Source organism: Theobroma umbraticum, unplaced genomic scaffold (genome assembly GCF_002168275.2).
Source record: "Theobroma umbraticum cultivar Fairchild unplaced genomic scaffold, ASM216827v3 scaffold_204.0, whole genome shotgun sequence".
In the NCBI taxonomy this organism is placed as follows: Eukaryota; Viridiplantae; Streptophyta; class Magnoliopsida; order Malvales; family Malvaceae; genus Theobroma; species Theobroma umbraticum.
In genome coordinates this window covers 4,943,384-4,960,556 of record NW_018397267.1, presented here as the reverse complement: position 1 = coordinate 4,960,556, position 17,173 = coordinate 4,943,384, and the positions used below count along the sequence as shown (strand labels likewise).

Here is a 17,173-nt window from a genome sequence, read left to right as displayed (position 1 = left end):
TAATGTTATCTGGTTGAATATCCACATATACCTCTGTAATACCAACCCACTTACATCCCTAACCGATAAAGATTGATAAATTGATAGGATGATGAATAATTTAATTATTTATTTCAAAATAATTTTCATGTGTTAAGTTGGATAATTAATTGCACCTGAACATTTGACTCATTAGTTGGTGTATTTTTTTCCGTCTCAAGAACAGGTATAATTAATTATTATAAAATTTGTAGTTGATTGATAATGACCTAATTATTATAATTAAATTCTAACACGTTTCTTTAAATGTAGGTTGAGTGAATTATTGTTTAAGTTGATATATATCATATTAAGTTGGAAGATTAATTATTGTGAATTAATTGATTGCAAAAAAAACCCGAATAATATACATTAACTGTAGCACCATACATGAAAGTAATTGCGGCTGAGTTCATTTGCAGATGTGGAGGCAGCTGATAGAATCTGTCAAAGATTTGTTGTTTGACTATTGCCACAGGCCTAACTAATTATTCTTGTATGAAACTATTAATCTTTGTTAAGTTTGACAAACGCATTCTTATCAACTGTTTAGATTTGGGAGGCTTGCACAACAAGGCCATTCCAATTACTTATTTCTTTTAAGCAACATGCCATCCTTGACTTTGATTTTAATAATGGAAAACTAAAGACTGCCCTTTACTTTCTCCGAAGGCATACGTTTTCATATCCATAGGTTTTCCGAATCAAATTTTAAATATTTTTAAAGAAAGAAGAATGGGGATTTGATGATGAAGAGGATTATCATTCCTGGAATGCAGCACTCCCAAGTTGTATTTGCTAATGCAATGCATGCAGAGTCATTTAGTTTCCTAGACAAATCCTGCCACATAATGGAAGAGAAAATCAATTAATATCTTATGCAGGGATGTACACAGATAAGGTATCCACTTTTTTTTAAGTACCCAACTTCATATCTGTCAAGAAAATATCCAAACTTTATTAAAATACGAAAATTTTTATGTCAATGTAACTATATATATTTATCATTAAGTTATTGCTTCACCTTATTTTAATATTTTTTCTTTCTACAATATTTTTTCTTAAGAAAAAGAGAAATCAACCAAGAGAATAGTGATAATCTTTTCCCAACTTGGTACTTAATATATCTCTCAAAAAAAAAAAGAAAAAACAAAGAAGTAGAAATCATTCTTTTTAGATTAAGGATTGAAAATAAAAATCAAAGTTTGAATTGGTCTTTCTATATAGTATCTCCATTCAATAGTTTTGACACTTGTACTTCAATCTAATGATTTTAATTTTTATACATTTATTAAAAGTTATTTCAAGTCAATTGATAATAAAATTAATATTTTTATTTTAACTTGATTGACGTGACATTTGATCATAATTTGACATATTTAGGTGGATTAATTTTTTGTTATAGGAAATATGCTTGTTTAAAAAAACTATATTTTATTTAAATCAAATAACAATTAATATTTTTAGATAAAGTATTTTTCATTCAAAATAGAGTCTATTTATCTTAAAGTGTACCATATGAAAAATTATTTAAGTTGACATGTCTGGTCATCAATAAAAATATCACACTATGGAAATTTACCTATAATATTTTAACACCATAAACAATTGTCTTTAAATCAATTTTTGATAAAAATTTAAGAACTAAATTAGGCAAAATTACAATAAAAAGATTAAACCCGCAGAATTGAAATACTAGATGGGCTACTACAATTTTTATTTTTTAAAAAAAAAGCAGCTTATTGGTGCAAAATTAGCTATACAGACTCAAAAGATAAAGCCCATAATCCAAAGTTGACCTTTTATTAATATATGATACACAAACCCACACTGCCAACAAGGCCCGATGAGGAATTGGGGTCATTATGTCTGCTTAGAGCCCATGACCAAATATGAGGTCATTGTAATGATATGTAATATGATAGTGATAGTGCTACCAATCTTGAGATATGCAATTCAGGTTACCCTTTTTCTAGAGATTTATTGCATTTCCTCATGCAATAACATTGTAACAAGGGGAAAATAGTTCCCGTAAACAAATTATTATAACCTCAGGCAATCAAATTTATTAAATCAAAGGTTGATTAGTGTTCTAAGATTGTGAGGCCCTGTGACATTGGGATCAGTTGCACTCCACATTAGCTCTGCTAATTGCTTGTTGGCCTTTCCAGTGAGATGGTAAGCGTCAAAGAACACATATTCATTAGGATTTTCACATAACTCATAGTCTGTGACTCCCCTTCTTCCTCCACAGCTCAAAATTCCTCTGTACTGACCACTCCCGCAACATGCCATCTTCACCTCGTTGAAACCTTCAAACCCACAAAACACAAAGATATTTTAGAATAAGATTTCAACATTTTGACATAAGATTGATGGGGAAGATGGTATATTGGCATACCATATTTTGAAGGATTGTTTATTCTTTCACTGAGGAAACTGTAAAAGTTGAAATTTGTGTATTTGAATCCTTTTAGTTGTCTCTCTAGCTCTTGGAGGGCTAAGGAAAGTTCTCTGTTATGTAGCTCAGCTAGTGCTGTTGCTTCCTCGAAGCAGGAGCCATTGCTCCTTTGGTCAAGTCTTTTCACGAATGGTATACAACCTAGGCGCTCCACATTTAGAAACCCAAATTTCCTTCCTCCCTTCTCATACAATTCCTAAGACATTAAATTTGACCATAGATTAGTTAACTGATAAAAGACACAGAAAGGAATGAAATTTAGGTAAACTAAATCTGTTTTATTACCTTGATTGTGACTGTCAGATTACCAATCACCATCCCCACATATTCTTCTTTAGAGTAGGTCTGAAGCACAGTAGAGTTTGGATAGAAAGGGACTACGTAATCATTCCTTCCAATGCTAATTAAGTAAACAGCTTTCGAAAGCAATGATTTGGCTTCTGCATCACCTAGTTTCTGCATCAACTGTTTCTCTACATCCTCGAAAAACCTTAGCTGAGTCGTGAGATCAATAGGATGGAGCTGGAAAGAAACCATAAGGGCAAAGGGAAAAGTTTGAGCTCATTTATATAGAATTAGTAAACAAACATAATCATAACCAAAAGTCAAAACATATAAAGTAGCCTCAAAGGTATCCAAACTATTGCCTTTTAAGGCGATTAAGAACAAGCACATACCAATTCTCGATGAGTTTCAACCAGAGCACCAGCTCCACTTGATGCAAAATTCACTCCATAAGTAAAATCATGAATACCAGGTTGTAAATAAGGCAGAACATATGGTGCTTTTGCATACTCAGCTGCAATAAATCACCAAAGGACAACTTAGTTACTTGAGTAACATTGTTTGTCTTCAAATATGACTGAGAAAAAGACAAAAAAAAAAAAAAGAAGCATCCTAAAATGTCTTACCTATAAAATCAGGAATCAGAAGCCCATCTGAAAATCTTCCCGAGGGGTACTTGATATAGGTTTCCCCATAGGGCTGGTAATTTGCCTGAGCAGTGGTGTTGATGTAGTTATTATTCCCAGAATCAAATATCGAATCCCCGAAGATGAACAAGGTAACATGATTTTCAGGCAGGCAATGGCAGCTAATTAGAGTGAGAAAGCTTGTGCATAAAAGGAAGAGGATGATATGAAACCTTAAATTTGCCATATTCTGTTTATGTTGCAATTCTTTGGTTAGGTCAATGGGTATTTATAGGGTTCGCAATTCAAGTAGTACATCAGAAGAATAAAAGATACATATATAATATGAACACTATCCAGATTTGAATAAGTACAATCATTCTTAGCGGAAAATGGGGACTAATGCATGTGCTAGAAAGCTATATATGTAAGGTCAGATCAATAATCTGCAGAATCAAACATTTGATTACGGCAATGATCTGATCTCATTAGATGATATTTCGTAATTAAAATGATTCAGACTGATGGTTTATATATATCGAATCAAATTGTGAAGATTTTCACAAGTTTGGTCATAAGAAAACACTATTATTTTATAGAAACACGTTAAACTTAAGAATGCTCTCGGATGGTGTGGAGTGTTTTCTTGGACAATCACAAAACTCAGGCTCGATCTTAAGAAAGTAGAACACGCTAAACTAAAGAAAATAGTAGTATTTTACTTGTCCTTGCTCATCAACAAAAGAACATAGAATATCCTTCTCCACAGTCAAAATGTTTTACAATGATAAAAGTCAAGGAAAAAACAATTAACGGAGGCACAAACTGGTGATGGTGACAGTACTTTATCTTTCATAAAGAAGACTCCTCCAAAGTCAAATCCTCCTCTAAAATTAGCCATTAAAAAAAGAGAGGGATTTGGCAAAGGACTGCCAGAAAAATGGAATTTAACACCTGGTGCCTGCCTCCTTCAATGTATCAGAAACTCAGACATGTCTTGAAGGTTGTTCTTGGTAGGTGGTGATGTGAGATAACACAATCCTTTCCAAAATATTTGGTTAACGCCATTGATGCTGGTGAAATTAGCCAGCACCGCCTGACTAACATCCCGCACAGTTAAATATACCAGGACCAGATGATAGCTAATTCCATTATATCCAACATTTAACTGGCCACTTTATTTATAATTGCCACTCGTATATGGGACCAATTAGGAGTTATTCCTCGAGCAAATCCAATCAGATTTTGCCCCTAAAAACAATTATTAAGGAAAAAGAATCAAAACATATGCTTATATATCGTCTGATAAATTATAAGGATTAGAATCCATGTATTTACACACATTTTTGTTAAAAAAAATAGTAATAAATTCTCGTTTTCAAGGTGGATAAGACCTTCTCTTAAAGAATTCTCTGTTCTTGTGGATTAATGTTGCTTAATTAATCCGGAATAGTTTCCTCAGATTGTACGGTCCAACATCATGAGAATTGCTTGTTGCACTCCACATTTGATCCGCCAATTGTTTGTAAATCTTTTCGGTGAGATGGAAAGAGTCCCAAAACACATAATCATTGGGATCCTTACAAAGCTGAAATTCCTTCACTATCCTTTTTCCCCCACAGCTGAATACTCCTCTATACGGCCCCGTTCCACAGCAAGCTGCCTCCCCTTCCTTGAAACCTTCATGAAACCAAAATTTCCACCCAATTGTTTAATTGCAATTCCTTTTGCTTGTATGCAGTAAAAAAATTTTCTCGGGAAACAAACATATAATTTGCAGTAGCAGTAGTGTCCTTCTCTATTGTGTAATTTCCATTCCAAAATTATGATACTCCAACCTATTAAAAAATGACTAGGCTTTAGAACATAAGCTCGGCTGTTTGGGCCTAGTTTGGCATTGCTGTTGCAAGCAAAAGCAGCTTTTGAAAAATGAAAAAGCAATGCAAACGAGGGGTAAGAACCTTTTAGAGACGAGGTTATCATTGAACCCTTAAAGCTTTGGACTAGAAGCTCTCAAGCTTACCAAGATCTCGAGGTTTCAAATACGTGATCATATATTCTGCCTTTTATCAAAAGTTCAGATCCCTCCAGTAGTTTTCTTTTTGACCAATCATAGTATCTTTTTTGAGGTGTTCAACCAATAATCGATGTTTTTTTTTTGTTTGTTTTTTTGACAGAATGTTCAATGCTTTTATTAAATGTGTATGATTATTTCAAACTTAAAAATTAAAAAAAAAAGGGTCGAAAAGTGTCTATAAACATCTTTATGAAGGGAATTTTTATAAATATATATATTCAAAAAGTATATTATCTCTTCTTAAACTTTGTGAGAATAATGCATTAAATAAAAAGCATTTTTTAAAATAAAATTTTAACTAATTCTAAGGAGTGCCTATAAGTACCTGCAAACAGGGCCAAAAAGACAAATTAATCATATATGTAGAACAAAGTTCCCTAGGATCAAGTGCACTAGGACAAAAGCTAGTTTTGAGTTATGCTTTGTGATTTTGCATGTTGTTTAATTTGTACGTACCATATTTGGAGGGATGATGCATTCTTTGTCTCAGATTGCTGTTGAAGTCAAAAAGTGAATACTTGAACCCCTTCAATCGTTTTTCTAACTCAAAGAGGAGCTTGGAAAGGGATTTGTTGTGTAAGTTTGCAAGTGATGTTACTTCCTCCAAGCAGCTGCCATTGTTTTCAGACTTGATTATCCTCATTCCCGGAACGCAGCCCAAATCCGGCAAGTTGATGAAGGCAAATTTTCGACCGCCTCTTGCGTATATTTCCTGCCAAAATTAACACCAAAACATATATAGCATTTAATTAAGACACAAACTTTTACCACATTTTGTCCCACAAAGACAAAACAGGCTGATTCATACCCTAAAAAGCTAAAGAACTTTAAGCTTCGAATTTGGGCAATATCTACCCTTCCATTTTTAATAATTGAGACAAGAAGAATTACTTACTTTAATGGTTGTTGTAAGGTTTCCGATTACCATCCCAACATATGTGGAGTCAGAGTAGTTGTTTAAGATCGTGGAATTGGTCAAGAAAGGGCTCATGTAATCATTGCTCCCGATGCTAAACAAGTAGACAGCTCTTGATATGGTCATCCTCGCTTCATCATTTCCTAATTCCTGCCTCAACCAACTCTCTACCTTGTTATAGTAGCTTAGCTGTGTTTTGAGATCGATCACCTGAAAAGGGAAAATTAATTGATCAGTAACCATTACAAAAAAGTGGAGCTAGAATTCAACCCTGCTATCAAAATCTCCACAAAATCGTGGTTGTACGTTTGACACATCATTCGTTCTCTCTGGTCTCTTTTTATGTATATCCATGTTGACCTTAGGTTTCATGTGCAAATTTCTTTTGATGTTTTGGTGAAGATGGGACAGGATACCAATAAGTTCATTTGGGCCTCACTTGATGTTTGACATATCAATGGATACATTAGTGGCCCCAAAACATTAGGTGCATCCAGCCAAATTAAAGTAACATTTGTCTCAAAATTTCACTCTGACCACAAGGTTTTGGTCTGGACCGTCAGGACTATCTCCTGTTTCTAAACATTCACACCATAAAAGTCTTTTCTCCTACTCCTTCCCCCTTTTTAAAATTTTTCTCTCTGTTTCTTTTTATCCTTCTATGCCAAGTTGTTGAAGATAATGAAATGAATATTTGTTCTTGTGACTTAATAGCATTTTGAGTCAAGCATTGGATAAATATGTGCAAACTGCATATGTACAGAGCAGGCAAAGAAAAACCACAATTAAGAAGGTGTTTAACAGAAGAAAAACATTCCTAAATGTGAGAATGCTATAGACAATTTCATTCCAGTTAATGTATAAATATTCCGGAATGTATATAAAGAATGAAGAAATGGGAAGGAAGAAGATAATACATACGAATCCTTGAAACGTCTCAGCTAGAGCACCTGCTCCAGCAGATGCAAAATTTACCCCAAGGCAATATTGTCGAAACCCCGGTTGCAGAAATGGCGGGATCCATGGCAAGTTTGCATGTTTGGCTACAATAGAAAAAGAACAAATAAAAAATGTATACAGAGATCAGACAAGAAGAAGATGTTAGGCAGACAGAATATATGTTGGTTAACCAAATTTGAACTTTGTACAAACAGTAAAAGCCACAAGAGAAGATTTTGCAAATCTCACCGATAAAGTCTGATACCAAACGCCCATCAGAAAACCTTCCGGTAGGGAACTTGAAGTAAGTTTCTCCATAAGGCCAGAAATTTGCTTGGTCGAGAGTTGAGGTGTTGATATAGTTGTTGTTGCCAACATCCAGAAATGAATCACCAAAGAGGAAGATGGGCACCGCAGCCCTGGCATGCTTCTCTGGCAGCTGGGATTTCCCTCTGCAACGTGTTGCGGTGAGTGCTATATGAAGGAAGAGAATGAAGAAGAGAGAGCTTAGTCTAGCCATGATAAAACTCTTCTTTATGGCTTCATTGCTCACACAGTTGCTGCCAAAATATATTGACTTTGTCTCTGTTTGATGTGAAAAGGACTATATGTATTTAAACAGTGACTCGGAGACGATTAGTATATATGGACAAATTTTATAGTTAAGTTTGACCCAAGAGGAAAAGAAAAGATTCTAACAGCATATATTTTGGTGAATTAATTTGGCTTTTCTGTTGTTTTTCTATAGTTTAATAAATTAATTTGCCAACATTTTCCACAGAAATGCAACATAGTTTAATTTATTACACATGAACCAAGACAGAATGAATCAGGGATCAGGAAAATAAAACATTAGAAAATGCAACTCAGCAATAAAAAGGAGACAGACTGCAAAGTTCCATGTGGCCAAAATTTTACAAACTGAAAACTCACATTAACCCGGCTGTTTTCTTCCATTATAATCTAAACTGAACACGTGCCTCCTTTATGACATACTCCTAGGTGAAAGAAAAATGTGCTTTACAAATAATTATATGCCCGCATCAATATTTGACTACGCTAATATAAAATTAAATATATACAATAGTATTTAGTATTTTGATTAAATTAAATATTCAAGTCGGCCTATTTTGCGTTGTTTAATCAAGACAAGGTCTATGGTTTCCCCTTTCTTTTTAATTTTCGTGGCAGTTGTGGCCATGATATGAAGGAGACATAAGGGAAGGGTGTTTATATATAAATAATAGTAAAGAGATTTTGAGAAGTAAGCCAGGTAGGGAGGAGGATTGCTGAGAAACGTTTGTCTAATGTCAAACGAATCCGTGATTGGGGAAGCACACATCCATCCAGCATTTGTGTGAAGCACGTGTACGAAAGTTGAAAATGGCTGTAAGAAAAAGAATTCAATAGTTACGAATTTAGGAGGTGGGTATTCATTTTTTTCCTTGGGGATCGATTATTGTTACTTGAGTTCAAAGCTATGAAGGTCAACCTATACCACCTACATATTATTATTACTAAAGGGTTGAGGTTTATGCAACAAGGTTAATTTATATATGTACTATAATTGAATTTCCATGATAATGTCAATTGGATTGTCTTGAATTTTGGATCAATTTGATTTTCACTAATTTGTTTCTCTGAAAAATGAACCCTTGCATGCGTCTTAATTAAAGCTCCTTAATTACTCTCATTAATTTTTCATCACAACTGTTGACCATTTTGGTATCCTTTTTGTCTAAATTTTCGCACGTTGCATGCCTTGCATAATCAAAGTCTAAGTGAGGCCTTCAAGACCATTTCAAAGACACGTCAAGAAATATTTTAACATGCACGAGATTTCTGTGAATGATTCACTAGTGAAAAACCCATTGCTTTTCACAGTAGTTGCCACTAGCCCGTTATTCTCTTTATTTTCTCTAAAATACATCTATGTAGTTAAATCAACGAATGGCAAGTTACCATGTTCCATTGGTGGTAAGTATATATGTGATGAAATTCAAGTTTATCTCCGGAGCTAATTGTGGCTTAATTACTTGGTGATCATTTTAAACTTCACCGCCCAAGGCCTAGATTAGAATATTTTTACTTATGATGATGGCAAAGGCGAGCTAGACTACACTTCTAATTTGACTTATGTGTGTGTCTAACTCTAGATACCCTTCCTATATCGGCTTCCTAACGGATAGACATGAGGTTCATCACCTTTCTATAATCTTTTTCTTTAGAGCCGAAAGAAAAAAGTGAGATTTTGATTGTGTATAGAGAAAATTTGCAGCGGGGCAATCCCTTATTAAGCGGCCATCACAGTCCCCATCGATGTCAATGAAAGAATAGAGAAAAAGGTAAATGAATAAATGTGAAATATAACCCAGATATTGTCCAAGTCAAGAAAGAAATATGTCAATATATATGAACAGTTGAAACGTCAAATTAAGCTCGCAGAAAGAAATTCGATCTATGCTTTTAAACTGTTGAATCTACAACATCTCTAAGTAGAAGATGAAACTCGGGCTTAGTTTTCTAAGCTTTGCGCTAGACTTTTTTGGCATGCAAAAAAAAAAAACTGTAGTTTATGAGTAGGCCAGGGCTAAAGACGAGCTAGAGTGGAGTTAAGGTGGCCTTATCAGTCCATTCAAATGGACAATGATCAAAGGAGGTGCAGGGTCCTTCCCTTACTTGTGAAAGATAAATAAGCTGATGACAAACGGCAAACAGAAAGAGAATACAATAATACTATTTTGATTTTTTCTTTCATTGTTTCGATTAATTTCTGGATCTATATGTTAGCATAATTGTCAATATTGGAAATTAAGATAGATAATGGCCTCTTAGCAAACTGTGGAAGATCAGTTGAGACTCTAGTTCCTGTTGGAATGAATGACGTTGGGCGACTCCACAAAGAAGCCAGCTGGAGTAGAGACGAGTTGCCAAACATGGGAAGCTGTGTTTTGGGGGATTTTAATGCTGGATATATATATTTGCTGACCAGTGGCAATTATCTGTAATAACTCTACTCTCCATAACTGTAACTGGTGGAACATGTTATTTTTTCAGTTATGATGCAGGTTGCTGATTGTGAATTTCTTGCCGGATTTGTCAGTAAAACTGGTGGATCAGACCTTAGTCATACATGATCTTTGAAATACATAGTAACTAGTAATTTAACCATGGTTCGCTGCTGGATTTTTTTTTCAAAAAAAAATATTGGAAATTATAATGAAAAGACATCATGGCTAGCTGATAATCATATCATGCTATTGATGTAAAAACTGTAAGATGAATTGAATCCTATGATTTCTTTTTTGATAAGATTGAGAATCGAATGCCTCCATGTCTTGATTTTGGAGGGGCAGGTGACAGAATTGCCTATATAAGCCATTAGCAAGGATCCTAATCTTCCTTAAGGAAGAAGAGACCGTCAGGCTATGTAGCCATTAGCAAATCACATCAACAAGAATCTTCCAGCTTCAGAAAAACCAAACTTTCCTATCAAGAAAATCTCCGGTTTTTTTAGATGTAGATAGCCAATGCACATTGCTTCAGGAAGGATTTGGAATCATTTGAAAAAGATGCCTGCAGCAAAGTCAAGTAATTTACAAATGAATCAAAGAAGACATATTTATGTATATAAGCATGCATGATGATTACTACTCAAGGGATATTAAGGGGGGGCAATTTTTGAGATGTGAAATGACACTTACAAAGGGATTTTTAGCTGCTTTGTTGCTGTAAGCTTCATTTAGGAATGCCAATTGGCTATACTCGAAACTTATGTCACAATCCAGGGCAACCTGCAAGACATAAGAATTACGAAGTATAAAAAAGAAGGTATGACATTTTGGGACTTGGGAAAGTTACTTGGGTATAAAATGAATGTATTAAGCTTAAGAAACAGATTCATGACCATTATGTCAAAGGTTTATGGGCTTGAAGTAAGGCATCCGCAATCTCTCAAAGGCCTAAAGTCATCTGTTTACGCTCTCATGATTTTTTGGGAGCTGTAATATATCAACTTCCAAATTCCAAAAGAACTATGCTTTTCTTTTCAATAGTCAAAAATAATATAACTATATGCGTCTGACAATTGAAATAAGGCAAGCACTAATTATTGGAAAACCTAAATAATCTGTTATGAATCCCTTCATGGAAAAAAAAATTGATTCACAAATTGAGGTTTATGTCATTTTGATGCTTTGAACTTGAAAGCTTTGAGAAGCAAGCAATTCAGAATGTAAATCTTTATCAAGGTGAAAGGGAAGAAAGAGTACACATACAAACCTTGATTTTTGGCAGGGTTAAGTGTAGAATATGGAGGTTTACTTTAATATCGCCTAATAGTTTCATTGGAACAATGTTCTGCCCCTGCTGATCTTGCAACCAACCTCCACCCATAACCTGGCTAACATTCACACAAGGAACCAAAACCCTTGTTCTCAAACTTACATTGTTACTATGAGCAGGTTGATAGAACCTGGGAACTCGAATAACTGCTATTGGAAGTCCTTCCAAATAAAGTTGAAACCTCGAAGGGCTGTAGCTTAGGCCAATTTTGTTAGGATTGCTAGCATTTAAGATCAAAGATGCAACAGACGAAACAAACAGGGTTGAATTGGAGTAAACATTCAATTTGTAAGCATCTAATCTTATGGTTTGAATAGAAAATACCGGCTTTTGAGGCTTCAAAACGAATACAACAGTCAATCCACCCACCCCTACCGTGGTAACTATGACAAGAAGATAAACAGACAGAAAGAAACAGCATCTCCTGAGAAAACGCTTTTGCTTAGATTGTTGCTGGAAACATAAACAAGCCGAATCGGGCATTGGAGCATTCATGATGAACCTTCATCTTGGGACTCAGCCAAACTAATCAAACACTTCCAGTGGTTATTTAATCCTTACTTTATTGTTGCTACTTCTAGATTAAGAAGGAATTTGATGTTTTCCTTTAACTGTAGAATTCCCTTATTCCTTTCTTAACGGTGCTCCGAAGCCTCGAATAGAATTCAGGGTAGATTGAATAGAAAGAAAAAAGTCAAGACCATAGATTAATTTTAGGTATCCTTTTGTTGAAGTTTCTTTCATTGAACTCAGTAATTAGATTCAAAAAATGAGAATAAATTCCCACTGCAGTGCAGCCTCAATTGCTGAAGCCAGAGATAACTTTTTGGAAGTTCAACATATTCATTTAATTTTCTACTCGCATGCATTTTATAAATTGGGCTGGTAACTTGGATGACTAGTACTCACTCAAAATGGCGCCACATTGCCCATCATTCCGCTTCTTTAAGATTTATAAAGAAATGGACAGTCCTCTTGATTGGAATAAGCACTGGCCAGAGCCTATTTTGCCTATTGATGTGGTTAAGATCTAATCTTTGATTAACCCCTTTTGCTTTCTACTGCAAAGGAGCAGAGCAATAGGCATCGGATCACGTTATCCCTGGTGCGGGTACTTCACAACATCCAGGCAGGAGAAGATCCATTAAGCAATCCGAATATTTGGAGAATCTTTGCGAGCACAAATGACATAACAGATATTTACCTCGGCCCTAGAACCTTGCCCAGAGATATGCGTGATTATTGGTTTTTGGTTAGGGTCACTTATAAGGCAAGGCTCCCAGTGGTGGTGGTGGTGGTGGTGGTGGTGATGGTGCTGCTGGGTTGCTTTTGCAGCCAATGTTGTGGACAATCACGAGATCCTTCAAGCTATTTTCATGTCCTTTCTTTCACCATTCTCTTCACAAAGTTATTCCTGCAACGCAGGAGGGGGGTGGGATCATCTTCCTAGGGGTTGCCACCCCCCCAAAAACCTATGCATACTGGGGCCCACAGCACCTGCAAAGCTGACCCCACCATGGCCTAAATGATGGAACCCAACACGAATCCCTTGACCTTCAGCTAGCAAACAAATCCCATTATTAAAAGGGCGTAAAGTGACCTATCGACACGGTCCATGTACACGATAACTTTGCCATGCTCCTCACATGCGAGGGGAGCAGAAGATTGGAGGAGATTTTTCCCATGCCTGCTCATATCACTGTGAGGCATATGCCTTCACGTGGCCACTGCGACCGAACGTTCCCTATTAGTGGTTTTTTAATTTCCCTGAGGCCATCGTCAATTCCCAAGTATACGCGGCAAATGACGACAGGAAAATCACATGGTAAGAAGGGCCTCGTCAATTACAAGTCAGCAACCGAATGCACAAGCTTTTGGTAACAATCTCACATAAAATGTATTGCACCGACCCACTTCAGTAAAAAGGCAGAAAATGATGCTAGCCGGGAAGCACAAAAGCAATAATGCTCAGTGGCTTGTTAATGATACAAACTCGGGTAAAACTTAATGCAGCAAGACTCCCACGGCGAAAGGAAGCAGCTGGCTGAGATGTCTAGGAATAAAGGATGGCCACTTAACCGCTAAAGACTAGAAGCAATGTATTGCAAATATCATAATTAAGCAGTGGCCTCCCCTTGGAAAAAAGTTGGTATATTATTAAAAAATCAAATCAAATTGTGGGCTCCTGTCAAGAAAACCTGAAAGGGAGTATGGGAGAAACAAATGGCATGGTTAAACATTCATCTGCTTTCAGTATTTCATCACAAATCACACATGATCACAGATACAGTTACTCAAATTTAAACACTGCAGTTCAATGTCTAATAGACAAAAGGGAACATACTAAAAGCCTCTGTAAACATTCGGACAAGGCATAAGCATGTATAGCTGTTTTACTCCAACTTCACAACAGATTGACCAATTCCTGAGAGCAATAAACAAGAAAAAAAAAAGCAAAATATAAATAAGTGAACATTCGAGCATACATCCAAAAAAAGGAATAATGTTAGAGATAACACAATTGAAATAATAAAGCAGCTGCCAGACGGGTGAAACTCACTAACATGTTGCCTTATTTACAAAAACTAGTAAGTAGCGGAAGTTTGCTCAGAAAACACCCTCAGCCATGGAAGGGAAGTCATCAAAGCTCCAAAGATCCATTGGGTTTCCACCATCCTGTGTCGCATCTCCATTGAGGAAGGCGTCAATTGAGGCATCCCAGTTCCCCTCAATAAATGGCATTTGAAAGTACTTCATCTGATTGTCCAAAGCCAATAGCTCATCAGACAAACTTTTTGCAGAATTGTCTTCAGTAGGCGTAACATTGTCAGAACTTGGTTTCAGCTTCTTCTTAGGGTTTGCATCCTCCACAAACTCATCACTCTCTATAGAAGCTTCAAGAATAGATGATATTTCAGGAGTCTTGGCACCCTGTTCCCCCCAGCCAAAGTCAGAGCAATCAAAGGAGTTACTTCCCTGGTCTGAATTAAAATACAAGGGGGCATTGTCAGATTGAGCGAAGGGTTTCAATCCAACATCTTCAGACACAGGAAGAGGGTCCACATATGCAAACTGATCCATTGATGGCTTCTCTTCGACAAAACCCATGGTATCAAAGTAGTCCTGCTCTGGTTTGCTCAAGTAATTGAAATTCTGGTTGAGATTTGGCTGAACAGGGCTCAAATTTGACCTGGAAAGTGATTTCTGAGAATTTGCCTTAACTGCACGCTTTGGAGAAGTACGCGCAGCCTCATCAGGGAAGTTCACCTTTGCTTTCTTACCGCGAATTCTTCGGGCCTCAGCATCATAAGCTCTCGCAGCTTCTTCAGCAGTATTGAAAGTTCCTAGCCAGACCCTAACCCCTTTCCTTGGGTCTCGGATCTCAGCAGCCCATTTACCCCATGGACGCTGTCGAATTCCACGGTACTGGTTCTTCCTCTTTCTTTTTGCAGATTTCTCAGCTTGACCACTGAATTCCGCAGATTTTACAAAGTTCGAACCTTCAATAACTGAAAATAAAAATATTAATATGATACAGTGATACAGATGCATGAACCATATAAAATTGTTATAGTAGACAAAAAAAAACTATAAATAATTACATATCTTTCACCCAGCAACAGCAACAAACTTTGAGTGAAAAAAAATCGTGAGGAAAACATATTTGGAAAATATTATCCAGAAAATTATTCCTTGAGGTATTAATTGAAAAATAAAGAACTTTGATTTCTCCTTTTGGACATAAGAAACATGCTCGTCAAGCATATTAAGATTTCAAGCACCAATAGACAAAAGGGAGTAGAAACATAAGAAACCAAATAGATTGGTCATACAGACTGAAGTAAGAAGAAAAAATCGTACTTTAAGTTCCTTTTTTTTTAAAATGTATTTTAAGTTAATTCTAACAAGTTTGTAGAAAAGGAACAGAAAAATCAACAAAATACTCTTTTATAATGATATTTAAAAAAACAAAAAAAAAACTAATGGTTAAAATTCCCTCTTTAACTCTCATGAACGGATCAAAAACGACCTAACATAAACAATACAGAGGAACAAGATCCACAAAACCCAAATATCCAAAATTTATAAGGGAAAAACCCCTAATCTAAAGGAGACAAACTACAAAATCAGCTGATGTGTTCTTGTAGAAAAGTTTACCATTATTACAGATCTTTATTTATTCAAGTTGAAGAAGCTTTAAATTGCTAAGACGTTATGATCTAACTTCTCTAGTTTTTTTTTTTTCGCTACCATCTCTAGCTTACAAGCAAATCTTAAACGGCAAAGGGAAAATAATTTACTTTCTAAAACATATAAAGCAGAAAAAAGGGAAATAAAAAAGAAAAGCTTATATACATAGCCAGAGACAAAATCTACCAACAACCGAAAAAAAAAATAATGTACAAATTTTTTTTTAAAAAAAATGAGCTTTTAGTAAAATCCATAAATTTTAATTAAAACTGCTAATTATTGTATTCATAAGGCCTACTTCGATCAAATAGCCAGATAAGCAAGGAAAATTTGATATATACAAAATCCATAACTCGTGCCATACAAACTTAGCCAATGATCTAACCAATTCAACCTTTAAGAAATTCCTCCAAAAATGAGTAAATGAAAAATGGAAACTTTACAGTAAACGCAAAAAAGACTAACTTTGACAAAAAAAATTACATATTCATTTTATCAAAAAAGGAACAGGAAAGAAAATTCAACATCAAGAAAGGACCCACTTTTACAAAACGATCAACAAGAAACTCAAAACTCAAATTAAAAAAAAAAGGGAAAAAGGGAAAAAGAGAGGAAATCGTTATCACTATTATTACCACGAGAGGCAGCAGAAGCTAGTTTCTTTGTAGCAGAGAAAGCAAAGGGCTTAACGTCAGCCAAAACATCATCAACATCATCGAAGTCATCGACATCGGTTTCCTCATCCTTAAACTCCTGAAAGTCAGCCTCGAAGTCATCATCCAAATCGATCACCGGCTTCGAGTACCTTTTACCCGACCTCTTTTTGGACCCGGAATTTTTCAGATCAGGCCACAAGTAATCAGCCGTCAGGCGTCGCGTCCGCGTCGGGGGAATGAAATCGGAGATAATCGCACCTCCACACATGATGACTTTATCAGAGTAAGGGACTTCAGTGAAAAGATCTTCAGAGATTTGTGGTTAAAGTGAGAACAATGAAAAACTAGATAGCTCTTTTTTTTTTTCGTCTGGGTATCGGTTGTTGGGTGAAATGAAAGAGTTGTTTCCTATGGGGTTTAGGGAGGGTTGGTGGCCATTTTATATTTCTTGCGGAAGAAATTATGGAATCAATTTGTTTTACTATGATGCCCTTGTTGTTGATGGGGAATTACGATTATGGAGACTGTAAGCCCCTTCTAATTGACAATGTCCTACTTTGGTAAAAGAAATACAGAATACTATTAGCCTAAATAGGAAAGTTAATCTCTCGTATCCAAATAAGATATATGGTATCTCATAAGATTTTTACTTTTGAAATT

The 17,173-nt window shown here is 35.7% G+C and overlaps 4 protein-coding genes across 4 annotated transcripts; all 4 read right to left on the bottom strand.

The window, feature by feature from the left end:
• Window positions 1-1,812: 1,812 nt before the first annotated feature.
• Window positions 1,813-3,851, bottom strand: LOC110423875 (GDSL esterase/lipase 1-like). The gene is made up of 5 exons (XM_021438290.1): window positions 3,391-3,851; window positions 3,157-3,278; window positions 2,765-3,001; window positions 2,420-2,675; window positions 1,813-2,330 (listed from the first exon to the last, which is right to left on the bottom strand). Exons 1-5 carry the CDS (start codon window positions 3,635-3,637, stop codon window positions 2,092-2,094), a joined length of 1,101 nt encoding a protein of 366 aa, XP_021293965.1. The 5' UTR covers window positions 3,638-3,851; the 3' UTR covers window positions 1,813-2,091.
• An 800-nt stretch (window positions 3,852-4,651) lies between these two features.
• On the bottom strand, window positions 4,652-7,910 carry LOC110423873 (GDSL esterase/lipase 5-like). Its single transcript, XM_021438288.1, has 5 exons — window positions 7,572-7,910; window positions 7,305-7,426; window positions 6,363-6,593; window positions 5,924-6,179; window positions 4,652-5,070 (listed from the first exon to the last, which is right to left on the bottom strand). The coding sequence occupies exons 1-5, from the start codon at window positions 7,840-7,842 to the stop codon at window positions 4,826-4,828; spliced, it is 1,125 nt and encodes a 374-aa protein (XP_021293963.1). The 5' UTR covers window positions 7,843-7,910; the 3' UTR covers window positions 4,652-4,825.
• A 2,627-nt stretch (window positions 7,911-10,537) lies between these two features.
• LOC110423805 (uncharacterized) lies at window positions 10,538-13,871 on the bottom strand. The gene is made up of 3 exons (XM_021438176.2): window positions 11,604-13,871; window positions 11,027-11,116; window positions 10,538-10,898 (listed from the first exon to the last, which is right to left on the bottom strand). Exons 1-3 carry the CDS (start codon window positions 12,159-12,161, stop codon window positions 10,836-10,838), a joined length of 711 nt encoding a protein of 236 aa, XP_021293851.1. The 5' UTR covers window positions 12,162-13,871; the 3' UTR covers window positions 10,538-10,835.
• A 136-nt stretch (window positions 13,872-14,007) lies between these two features.
• LOC110423804 (ethylene-responsive transcription factor RAP2-12-like) lies at window positions 14,008-16,946 on the bottom strand. Its single transcript, XM_021438175.2, has 3 exons — window positions 16,493-16,946; window positions 14,231-15,175; window positions 14,008-14,091 (listed from the first exon to the last, which is right to left on the bottom strand). Exons 1-2 carry the CDS (start codon window positions 16,779-16,781, stop codon window positions 14,274-14,276), a joined length of 1,191 nt encoding a protein of 396 aa, XP_021293850.1. The 5' UTR covers window positions 16,782-16,946; the 3' UTR covers window positions 14,008-14,091; window positions 14,231-14,273.
• Between the last annotated feature and the right edge of the window lie 227 nt (window positions 16,947-17,173).